The sequence below is a fragment of the Telmatherina bonti genome (assembly GCF_933228915.1).
Source record: "Telmatherina bonti genome assembly, chromosome: 16".
In the NCBI taxonomy this organism is placed as follows: domain Eukaryota; kingdom Metazoa; phylum Chordata; class Actinopteri; order Atheriniformes; family Telmatherinidae; genus Telmatherina; species Telmatherina bonti.
Window position 1 is genome coordinate 5,340,014 of NC_136614.1, and position 13,142 is coordinate 5,353,155.

The following is a 13,142-nucleotide window of genomic DNA, read 5'->3' on the forward strand; positions in this document are numbered from 1 at the left end:
GCATATGAAGCACGTGAAGCACATGAAGCATGTGAAGCACATGAAGCATGTGAAGCATATGAAGCATGTGAAGCATATGAACCATATTAAGTATATGAAGCATGTGAAGCACGTGAAGCATATGAACCATATGAAGCATATAAAGCATGTGAAGCACGTGAAGCATATGAACCATATGAAGCATGTGAAGCATATGAAGCACATGGACCATGTGAAGCATATGAAGCATATGGAACATATTAAGCATATGGAGCATATGAAGCAAATGGAACACATGAAGCATATGAAGCATATGGCGCATATGAAGCATATGGAACATATGAAGCATATGAAGCATATGGAACATATAAAGCATATGAAGCATATGGCGCATATGAAGCATATGAAGCATAAGGAACATATGAAGCATATGAAGCATATGGTGCATATGAAGCATATGAAGCATAAGGAACATATGAAGCATATGGCGCATATGAAGCATATGAAGCATAAGGAACATATGAAGCATATGAAGCATATGGCGCATATGAAGCATAAGGAACATATGAAGCATATGAAGCATATGGCGCATATGAAGCATAAGGAACATATGAAGCACATGAAACATTTGAAGCATATGAAGCGTATGGAGCATATGAAGCATATGAAGCATAAGGAACATATGAAGCATATGAAACATTTGAAGCATATGAAGCATATGAAGCATAAGGAACATATGAAGCATATGAAGCATATGGCGCATATGAAGCATAAGGAACATATGAAGCATATGAAGCATATGGCGCATATGAAGCATATGAAGCATAAGGAACATATGAAGCATATGAAACATTTGAAGCATATGAAGCGTATGGAGCATATGAAGCATATGAAGCATAAGGAACATATGAAGCATATGAAACATTTGAAGCATATGAAGCATAAGGAACATATGAAGCATATGAAACATTTGAAGCATATGAAGCGTATGGAGCATATGAAGCATATGAAGCATAAGGAACATATGAAGCATATGAAACATTTGAAGCATATGAAGCATATGAAGCATATGAAGCATAAGGAACATATGAAGCATATGGCGCATATGAAGCATATGAAGCATAAGGAACATATGAAGCATATGAAGCATATGGCGCATATGAAGCATAAGGAACATATGAAGCATATGAAACATTTGAAGCATATGAAGCGTATGGAGCATATGAAGCATATGAAGCATAAGGAACATATGAAGCATATGAAACATTTGAAGCATATGAAGCATATGGCGCATATGAAGCATAAGGAACATATGAAGCATATGGAATATATGAAGCATATGAAGCATATGAAGCATATGAAGCATATGGAACATATGAAGCATATGAAGCATATGGCGCATATGAAGCATAAGGAACATATGAAGCATATGGAATATATGAAGCACATGGCGCATATGAAGCATATGGAACATATGAAGCATATGGCGCATATGAAGCATATGAAGCATATGGAACATATGAAGCATATGGAGCATGTGAAGCATATGAAGTATGTGTAGCATTTGTTTAGTTCTGTTGTTTAGTTCAGGAATATTTTTCAGGAATAGATGTGTCTACTGAAAATCTGATTGGCTGGCAGCTAGATGAATCTGCCATCCACGTTGGCTGGTGATATAAATCATGATGAGGTATCATCTCTGGCTACAATCTGAACATATGCTTAGTTTCATCCAGTCAATACTTCCTGCGTCTCCTCTGATCCTCCACACTTCTCACCTCCAGGGTGGGTCCTCCTGCCACCATCATGTAGGTGATGCGGTACTTGTCCACAAGGCCATCGGGCGCTGTCCAGGTGGCTCGGAAGGACTGGTGGGTCACCTCAGATGTAACCAGGTTGGTTGGAGACTTCAGATCAGCTTCTAAAACAGAGAAAATAAGTAGCAACAATCACAAATCTGTTTTTTTTTATTACAATAATAATAGTGACTTTTATATCAGTTGTGACGGTGTGTAAAATTTTAATAAAAACAAACTCCAATGATTTGCAAGTCCTTTTTAACGTATATTCAGCCGAATATACCACAGAGACAGGACATTTCAGAAAGTGAATATACGACTGAATATAAAACAATGATTCCTGAAAGGCTCAGTCATTCAAAAGCAAGGATGGAGCGAGGTTCGTCTCTTTTGTCCAACAGTTTAAGAACCGTGAATTACATCAAAAGATTCAGAGAATCTGGCAAAACCTCTGTATGTAAGAAGCATTGTCATCATCATCAGTTCACATAGCTCGTTTCTACGGCTACAAGTTAAAACTCTACCACGCAAAGTCAAGGCACCCAGAAACACCACTGGCTCTCTGGATCCAAGCTCATCTCAGATCTCACATGAACTGATGCAAAGCGCTCTGACAAGTGCATATTTCATTGACATGGTGTCTTCCAAGACAAAGAAGAAAAGGCTCATCCAGACTGCTATCTGCAGGAGAAATGGTATGGGAGCTCTGAAGTGTAACCTGGGTATGCATGGGTAACCTGCACATCTGTGAAGGCTCCACTAGTTCTGTGAGGTGAATCCAGGTTTAGAACATCTGCTGCATCCAAGTCACACTTTTTTCAGGGATATCCAGCTTATTTCAGCAAGACCAAGCTAAGCTGCATTCTACCAGCATGACTTTGTAGTACCAGAGAGCGGGTACTGGCCTGGCTGCAGTCCAGACTTGTCTCCCATTAAAAATGTGCAGAATCCCACAGCAATACCTTGAACTGTGGAGTATTTCCACCTACAAGCCTTCAACAGTTTGTGTCATCAGTCCCAAATGCATGGTGTTAAAAGGAAAGGAGCCTGTTCCAGCTTTACTGGAACCTGTTTCAGGCAAAAAACAATAAAGTTTATTAGTTTGAACATTAAATATCTTGTCTCTGTAGTGGAGTCAGTTGAATATATTGAATATAGTGGGACTGTATAAAATTAGGTGTTTTTGTTTAAACATCACAGGTATATCTTACATGTAACTATATTTATCAACTTCTCCCAGCTGGACGGGACCCTCTGGCGGGCCGGTTTTGGCCCCGGGCAAGCCTGATGTTAGACACCCATAAATAAACATTAAACTGATTTACAGACGCAGCATTTCCAAGGAAAGTTTGCACCAGATGTTTCAGCATCCTTTCACTGAGTTACATAAACATGGATTTACATTGGTTTACAATGGTTCTTGATCTGATCTCAGGGCATCCAGAACACAGAATTAAACCCATGTTATTTTCCTGCCTTCAAGCAGCTGATGGACTGAAGCTTTATGCAGAGCATCTTCTCACCCTGGAGACCTCTAAAACCAGCTCAAACCTGCCAGTAAAATGCGAAGATTTTATGGTTGACAATCATTAGACTGGTTTGGTAAATTCCCATGCAACTTGGAGCAGCAGTAATAACTACAAGGTGTTTAAATACCCTGCATACACACAGATCCAACCCGATATTTAGTGAAGAAGGTCCAGTTTAATCCTGGCTCCTGTTTTATGATGTAGGAGAACATAAATATGTAGAAATAAACCAATTTTATTTTCTTGTATTAATCATTAGGACCTTGTCTATGAACTGGGATGAAGGCAAAGCCAGGTGTTTTTCATACCTGGACCTTTAACACTGTTGCACAGATTCACCGTCAGATCGTCAACAATGTCCAACAGGAAGCGGAAATCGTCCACGTTGTACATGTGTATCTCATCGGGGTCGGAGGCGATGGACCTCAGCTCGTTCTCATCAGCGTTCTTCACACCTGAAAGACAAAAGAAGAGTGAAAGACCCGGGAAACAATAAAAGTTGTGTGCAGAGGTGTGCAGTGGTGCTCACCGATGGCGTACAGCTCGATGCCGCTGTCTCTCAGGTTCTGGGAGTTGACAACGATTTCATCCTGAGACTTTCCATCGGTGATAAGGACTCCAATCTTGCGGGACCCGGGACGCATCCCAACTTCGGCCTTGAAGTTGGACTCAAGGATGAAGTTCAGAGCATGTCCTAACGACAGGAGTTAAAGGGTTATTTACTGGATGACTTAACTCGTTCCGAGTAGTACTTTACTGAAAGTACTAGAACTGTACCTATTACTATTTTACTCATTCATAAGACCTGTCTCTAACCAGGTACAGACCTGTCTCTAACCAGCTACAGACCTGTCTCTAACCAATTACAGACCTGTCTCTAACCAGTTACAGACCTGTCTCTAACCAGTTACAGACCTGTCTCTAACCAGCTACAGACCTGTCTCTAACCAGTTACAGACCTGTCTCTAACCAGCTACAGACCTGTCTCTAACCAGTTACAGACCTGTCTCTAACCAGTTACAGACCTGTCTCTAACCAGCTACAGACCTGTCTCTAACCAGTTACAGACCTGTCTCTAACCAGCTACAGACCTGTCTCTAACCAGTTACAGACCTGTCTCTAACCAGCTAAAGACCTGTCTCTAACCAGGTACAGACCTGTCTCTAACCAGCTACAGACCTGTCTCTAACCAGGTACAGACCAGTCTCTAACCAGCTACAGACCTGTCTCTAACCAGTTACAGACCTGTCTCTACCCAGCTACAGACCTGTCTCTAACCAGTTAAAGACCAGTCTCTAACCCGCTACAGACCTGTCTCTAACCAATTACAGACCTGTCTCTAACCAGTTACAGACCTGTCTCTAACCAGTTACAGACCTGTCTCTAACCAGTTACAGACCCGTCTCTAACGAGTTACAGACCTGTCTCTAACCAGCTACAGACCAGTCTCTAACCAGTTACAGACCAGTCTCTAACCAGCTACAGACCAGTCTCTAACCAGTTAGAGACCTGTCTCTAACCAGCTACAGACCAGTCTCTAACCAGTTAGAGACCTGTCTCTAACCAGTTACAGACCAGTCTCTAACCCGCTAAAGACCGGTCTCTAACCAGTTACAGACCAGTCTCTAACCCGCTACAGACCAGTCTCTAACCCGCTACAGACCTGTCTCTAACCAGCTACAGACCTGTCTCTAACCTGTTACAGACCAGTCTCTAACCCGCTAAAGACCTGTCTCTAACCAGTTACAGACCAGTCTCTAACCCGCTAAAGACCGGTCTCTAACCAGTTACAGACCAGTCTCTAACCAGCTACAGACCTGTCTCTAACCAGTTACAGACCTGTCTCTAACCAGTTACAGACCAGTCTCTAACCCGCTACAGACCAGTCTCTAACCAGTTACAGACCTGTCTCTAACCAGCTACAGACCAGTCTCTAACCAGCTACAGACCTGTCTCTAACCAGCTACAGACCTGTCTCTAACCAGTTACAGACCAGTCTCTAACCAGTTACAGACCAGTCTCTAACCAGCTACAGACCTGTCTCTAACCAGTTACAGACCTGTCTCTAACCAATTACAGACCAGTCTCTAACCCGCTACAGACCTGTCTGTAACCAGTTACAGACCTGTCTCTAACCAGCTACAGACCAGTCTCTTACCAGCTACAGACCTGTCTCTAACCAGTTACAGACCTGTCTCTAACCAGCTACAGACCAGTCTCTAACCAGCTACAGACCTGTCTCTAACCAGTTACAGACCTGTCTCTAACCAGGTACAGACCTGTCTCTAACCAGCTGTAGACCTGTCTCAAACCCGCGACATACCTGTCTCTAACCAGCTGTAGATCTGTCTCTAACCAGTTAAAGACCTGTCTCTAACCAGTTACAGATCTGTCTCTGACCAGGTACAGACCTGTCTCTAACCAGCTACAGACATGTCTCTGACCAGCTACAGACCAGTCTCTAACCAGTTACAGACCTGTCTCTAACCAGTTAAAGACCTGTCTCTAACCAGCTACAGACCTGTCTCTAACCAGCTACAGACCTGTCTCTAACCAGGTACAGACCAGTCTCTAACCAGTTACAGACCCGTCTCTAACCAGTTACAGACCAGTCTCTAACCCGCTACAGACCTGTCTCTAACCAATTACAGACCTGTCTCTAACCAGTTACAGACCTGTCTCTAACCAGTTACAGACCTGTCTCTAACCCGCTACAGACCTGTCTCTAACCAGTTACAGACCTGTCTCTAACCAGTTACAGACCAGTCTCTAACCCGCTACAGACCCGTCTCTAACCAGTTACAGACCTGTCTCTAACCAGCTACAGACCAGTCTCTAACCAGCTACAGACCAGTCTCTAACCAGTTAGAGACCGGTCTCTAACCAGTTACAGACCAGTCTCTAACCAGCTACAGACCTGTCTCTAACCAGTTACAGACCTGTCTCTAACCAGTTACAGACCAGTCTCTAACCAGTTACAGACCTGTCTCTAACGAGGTACAGACCAGTCTCTAACCAGGTACAGACCAGTCTCTAACCAGCTACAGACCTGTCTCTAACCAGCTACAGACCTGTCTCTAACCAGTTACAGACCAGTCTCTAACCAGTTACAGACCAGTCTCTAACCAGCTACAGACCTGTCTCTAACCAGTTACAGACCTGTCTCTAACCAATTACAGACCAGTCTCTAACCCGCTACAGACCTGTCTGTAACCAGTTACAGACCTGTCTCTAACCAGCTACAGACCAGTCTCTAACCAGCTACAGACCTGTCTCTAACCAGTTACAGACCTGTCTCTAACCAGCTACAGACCAGTCTCTAACCAGCTACAGACCTGTCTCTAACCAGTTACAGACCTGTCTCTAACCAGGTACAGACCTGTCTCTAACCAGCTGTAGACCTGTCTCAAACCCGCGACATACCTGTCTCTAACCAGCTGTAGATCTGTCTCTAACCAGTTAAAGACCTGTCTCTAACCAGTTACAGACCTGTCTCTGACCAGGTACAGACCTGTCTCTAACCAGCTACAGACATGTCTCTGACCAGCTACAGACCAGTCTCTAACCAGTTACAGACCTGTCTCTAACCAGTTAAAGACCTGTCTCTAACCAGCTACAGACCTGTCTCTAACCAGCTACAGACCTGTCTCTAACCAGGTACAGACCTGTCTCTGACCAGTTAAAGACCTGTCTCTAACCAGCTACAGACCTGTCTCTAACCAGCTACAGACCTGTCTCTAACCAGTTACAGACCAGTCTCTAAACCGCTACAGACCTGTCTCTAACCAATTACAGACCTGTCTCTAACCAGTTACAGACCTGTCTCTAACCAGTTACAGACCTGTCTCTAACCCGCTACAGACCTGTCTCTAACCAGTTACAGACCTGTCTCTAACCAGTTACAGACCAGTCTCTAACCCGCTACAGACCCGTCTCTAACCAGTTACAGACCTGTCTCTAACCAGCTACAGACCTGTCTCTAACCATTTACAGACCAGTCTCTAACCAGTTACAGACCAGTCTCTAACCAGCTACAGACCTGTCTCTAACCAGTTAGAGACCTGTCTCTAACCAGCTACAGACCAGTCTCTAACCAGTTAGAGACCTGTCTCTAACCAGTTACAGACCAGTCTCTAACCCGCTAAAGACCGGTCTCTAACCAGTTACAGACCTGTCTCTAACCAGTTACAGACCTGTCTCTAACCAGCTACAGACCAGTCTCTAACCCGCTACAGACCTGTCTCTAAGCAGCTACAGACCTGTCTCTAACCAGTTACAGACCTGTCTCTAACCAGCTACAGACCTGTCTCTAACCAGCTACATACCTGTCTCTAACCAGTTACAGACCTGTCTCTAACCAGCTACAGACCTGTCTCTAACCAGCTACATACCTGTCTCTAACCAGTTACAGACCTGTCTCTAACCAGTTACAGACCAGTCTCTAACCAGCTACAGACCAGTCTCTAACCAGTTACAGACCTGTCTCTAACCAGCTACAGACCAGTCTCTAACCAGCTACAGACCTGTCTCTAACCAGTTACAGACCTGTCTCTAACCAATTACAGACCTGTCTCTAACCAATTACAGACCAGTCTCTAACCCGCTACAGACCTGTCTGTAACCAGTTACAGACCTGTCTCTAACCAGTTACAGACCTGTCTCTAACCAGCTACAGACCAGTCTCTAACCAGTTACAGACCTGTCTCTAACAAGTTACAGATCAGTCTCTAACCAGCTACAGACCTGTCTCTGACCAGCTACAGACCAGTGTCTAACCAGCTGTAGACCTGTCTCTAACCAGCTGTAGACCTGTCTCTAACCAGGTACAGACCTGTCTCTAACCAGCTGTAGACCTGTCTCAAACCCGCGACATACCTGTCTCTAACCAGTTAGAGACCTGTCTCTGACCAGGTACAGACCTGTCTCTAACCAGCTACAGACCTGTCTCTGACCAGGTACAGACCAGTCTCTAACCAGCTACAGACCTGTCTCTAACAAGTTACAGACCAGTCTCGAACCAGCTACAGACCTGCATCTACCTACCTTCAGACCTGTGTCTAACCAGCTACAGATCTGCATCTAACTAACTACAAACCTGTCTCTAACCAGCTACAGACCTGTCTCTAACCAGTTACAGACCAGTCTCTAACCAGCTACAGACCAGTCTCTAACCAGTTAGAGACCTGTCTCTAACCAGCTACAGACCAGTCTCTAACCAGTTAGAGACCTGTCTCTAACCAGTTACAGACCTGTCTCTAACCCGCTACAGACCAGTCTCTAACCCGCTACAGACCTGTCTCTAACCAGCTACAGACCTGTCTCTAACCAGTTACAGACCTGTCTCTAACCAGTTACAGACCAGTCTCTAACCCGCTAAAGACCTGTCTCTAACCAGTTACAGACCAGTCACTAACCCGCTAAAGACCGGTCTCTAACCAGTTACAGACCAGTCTCTAACCAGCTACAGACCTGTCTCTAACCAGTTACAGACCTGTCTCTAACCAGTTACAGACCAGTCTCTAACCAGTTACAGACCTGTCTCTAACCAGCTACAGATCAGTCTCTAACCAGCTACAGACCTGTCTCTAACCAGCTACAGACCTGTCTCTAACCAGTTACAGACCAGTCTCTAACCAGTTACAGACCAGTCTCTAACCAGCTACAGACCTGTCTCTAACCAGTTACAGACCTGTCTCTAACCAATTACAGACCAGTCTCTAACCCGCTACAGACCTGTCTGTAACCAGTTACAGACCTGTCTCTAACCAGCTACAGACCAGTCTCTAACCAGCTACAGACCTGTCTCTAACCAGTTACAGACCTGTCTCTAACCAGTTAAAGACCTGTCTCTAACCAGTTACAGACTTGTCTCTGACCAGGTACAGACCTGTCTCTAACCAGCTACAGACATGTCTCTGACCAGCTACAGACCAGTCTCTAACCAGTTACAGACCTGTCTCTAACCAGTTAAAGACCTGTCTCTAACCAGCTACAGACCTGTCTCTAACCAGCTACAGACCTGTCTCTAACCAGGTACAGACCAGTCTCTAACCAGTTACAGACCCGTCTCTAACCAGTTACAGACCAGTCTCTAACCCGCTACAGACCTGTCTCTAACCAATTACAGACCTGTCTCTAACCAGTTACAGACCTGTCTCTAACCAGTTACAGACCTGTCTCTAACCCGCTACAGACCTGTCTCTAACCAGTTACAGACCAGTCTCTAACCAGTTACAGACCAGTCTCTAACCCGCTACAGACCCGTCTCTAACCAGTTACAGACCTGTCTCTAACGAGTTACAGACCTGTCTCTAACCAGCTACAGACCTGTCTCTAACCAGTTACAGACCAGTCTCTAACCAGTTACAGACCAGTCTCTAACCAGCTACAGACCAGTCTCTAACCAGTTAGAGACCTGTCTCTAACCAGCTACAGACCAGTCTCTAACCAGTTAGAGACCTGTCTCTAACCAGTTACAGACCAGTCTCTAACCCGCTAAAGACCGGTCTCTAACCAGTTACAGACCTGTCTCTGACCAGTTACAGACCTGTCTCTAACCAGTTACAGACCAGTCTCTAACCCGCTAAAGACCGGTCTCTAACCAGTTACAGACCTGTCTCTAACCAGTTACAGACCCGTCTCTAACCAGTTACAGACCTGTCTCTAACCCGCTACAGACCTGTCTCTAAGCAGCTACAGACCTGTCTCTAACCAGTTACAGACCTGTCTCTAACCAGCTACAGACCTGTCTCTAACCAGCTACATACCTGTCTCTAACCAGTTACAGACCTGTCTCTAACCAGTTACAGACCAGTCTCTAACCAGCTACAGACCTGTCTCTAACCAGTTACAGACCTGTCTCTAACCAGCTACAGACCAGTCTCTAACCAGCTACAGACCTGTGTCTAACCAGTTACAGACCAGTCTCTAACCAGCTACAGACCAGTCTCTAACCAGTTACAGACCTGTCTCTAACCAGTTACAGACCTGTCTCTAACCAATTACAGACCAGTCTCTAACCCGCTACAGACCTGTCTGTAACCAGTTACAGACCTGTCTCTAACCAGTTACAGACCTGTCTCTAACCAGCTACAGACCAGTCTCTAACCAGTTACAGACCTGTCTCTAACCAGTTACAGACCTGTCTCTAACCAGCTACAGACCTGTCTCTAACCAGTTACAGACCTGTCTCTAACCAGCTACAGACCTGTCTCTGACCAGCTACAGACCAGTGTCTAACCAGCTGTAGACCTGTCTCTAACCAGGTACAGACCTGTCTCTAACCAGCTGTAGACCTGTCTCAAACCCGCGACATACCTGTCTCTAACCAGTTAGAGACCTGTCTCTGACCAGGTACAGACCTGTCTCTAACCAGCTACAGACCTGTCTCTGACCAGGTACAGACCAGTCTCTAACCAGCTACAGACCTATCTCTAACAAGTTACAGACCAGTCTCTAACCAGCTACAGACCTGTCTCTAACAAGTTACAGACCAGTCTCTAAGCAGCTACAGACCTGCATCTACCTACCTTCAGACCTGTCTCTAACCAGCTACTGACGTGCATCTAACTACCTACAGAAATGTCTCTAACCGGCTACAGACCTGCATCTACCTACCTACAGACATGTCTCTGACCAGCTACAGACCTGTCTCTAACCAGCTACAGACCAGTCTCTAACCAGCTATAGACCTGTCTCTAACCAGTTACAGACCTGTCTCTAACCAGCTACAGACCAGTCTCTAACCCGCTAAAGACCGGTCTCTAACCAGTTACAGACCTGTCTCTAACCAGCTACAGACCAGTCTCTAACCCGCTACAGACCTGTCTCTAAGCAGCTACAGACCTGTCTCTAACCAGTTACAGACCTGTCTCTAACCAGCTACAGACCTGTCTCTAACCAGCTACATACCTGTCTCTAACCAGTTACAGACCTGTCTCTAACCAGTTACAGACCAGTCTCTAACCAGCTACAGACCAGTCTCTAACCAGTTACAGACCTGTCTCTAACCAGCTACAGAACAGTCTCTAACCAGCTACAGACCTGTGTCTAACCAGTTACAGACCAGTCTCTAACCAGCTACAGACCTGTCTCTAACCAGTTACAGACCTGTCTCTAACCAATTACAGACCAGTCTCTAACCCGCTACAGACCTGTCTGTAACCAGTTACAGACCTGTCTCTAACCAGTTACAGACCTGTCTCTAACCAGCTACAGACCAGTCTCTAACCAGTTACAGACCTGTCTCTAACCAGTTACAGACCTGTCTCTAACCAGCTACAGACCTGTCTCTAACCAGTTACAGACCTGTCTCTAACCAGGTACAGACCTGTCTCTAACCAGCTGTAGACCTGTCTCAAACCCGCGACATACCTGTCTCTAACCAGTTAGAGACCTGTCTCTGACCAGGTACAGACCTGTCTCTAACCAGCTACAGACCTGTCTCTGACCAGGTACAGACCAGTCTCTTACCAGCTACAGACCTGTCTCTAACAAGTTACAGACCAGTCTCTAACCAGCTACAGACCTGCATCTACCTACCTACAGAAATGTCTCTAACCGGCTACAGACCTGCATCTACCTACCTACAGACATGTCTCTGACCAGCTACAGACCTGTCTCTAACCAGCTACAGACCAGTCTCTAACCAGCTATAGACCTGTCTCTAACCAGTTACATACCTGTCTCTAACCAGCTACAGACCAGTCTCTAACCAGCTACAGACCTGTCTCTAACCAGTTACAGACCTGTCTCTAACCAGTTACAGACATGTCTCTAACCAGCTACAGACATGTCTCTAACCAGCTACAGACCTGTCTCTAACCAGTTACAGACCTGTCTCTAACCAGTTACAGACCTGTCTCTAACCAGCTACAGACCAGTCTCTAACCAGCTACAGACCTGTCTCTAACCAGCTACAGACCTGTCTCTAAACAACTACAGACCAGTCTCTAACCAGCTACAGACCTGTCTCTAACCAGCTACAGACCTGTCTCTAACCAGTTACAGACCTGTCTCTAACCAGTTACAGACATGTCTCTAACCAGCTACAGACATGTCTCTAACCAGCTACAGACCTGTCTCTAACCAGTTACAGACCTGTCTCTAACCAGCTACAGACCAGTCTCTAACCAGCTACAGACCTGTCTCTAACCAGCTACAGACCTGTCTCTGACCAGCTACAGACATGTCTCTAACCAGCTACAGACCTGTCCCTAACCAGTCAGTCCAGGTTCTGCTGGATCTCAGTGATCAGATCTTTAAGAGTCTGAGTATCTACTGCCAGCATGAGTACATGACCAGCTACAGACCTGTCTCAAACCAGTTACAGACCTGTCTCTAACTAGCTACGGACCTGTCTCTAACCAGTTAAAGACATTTCTCTAACCAGTTAAAGACATTTCTCTAACCAGTTACAGACCTGTCTCTAACCAGCTACAGACCAGTCTCTGACCAGCAACAGACCTGTCTCTAACCAGTTACAGACCTGTCTCTAACCAGCTACAGACCAGTCTCTGACCAGCAACAGACCTGTCTCTAACCAGTTACAGACCTGTCTCTAACCAGCTACAGACCTGTCTCTAACCAGCTACAGACCTGTCTCTAACCAGTTACAGACCTGTCTCTGACCAGCTACAGACCTGTCTCTAACCAGCTAAAGACCAGTCTCTGACCAGCAACAGACCTGTCTCTAACCAGTTACAGACCTGTCTCTAACCAGCTACAGACCTGTCTCTAACCAGTTACAGACCTGTCTCTGACCAGCTACAGACCTGTCTCTAACCAGCTAAAGACCAGTCTCTGACCAGCAACAGACCTGTCTCTAACCAGTTAC

General features: G+C 45.5%; 1 protein-coding gene across 2 annotated transcripts in view; it reads right to left on the reverse strand.

The window, feature by feature from the left end:
* col12a1b (collagen, type XII, alpha 1b) overlaps positions 1 to 13,142 on the reverse strand; it is a 438,574-nt gene that overhangs the window by 246,632 nt on the left and 178,800 nt on the right. For both annotated transcript variants that reach the window (XM_079255552.1, XM_079255551.1), the window contains exons 19-21: positions 3,837 to 4,001; positions 3,616 to 3,762; positions 1,758 to 1,900 (exon numbers count right to left, since the gene is read on the reverse strand). In XM_079255552.1, the coding sequence (XP_079111678.1) occupies positions 1,758 to 1,900; positions 3,616 to 3,762; positions 3,837 to 4,001 (455 nt within the window). The remainder of the gene's footprint in view (positions 1 to 1,757; positions 1,901 to 3,615; positions 3,763 to 3,836; positions 4,002 to 13,142) is intronic.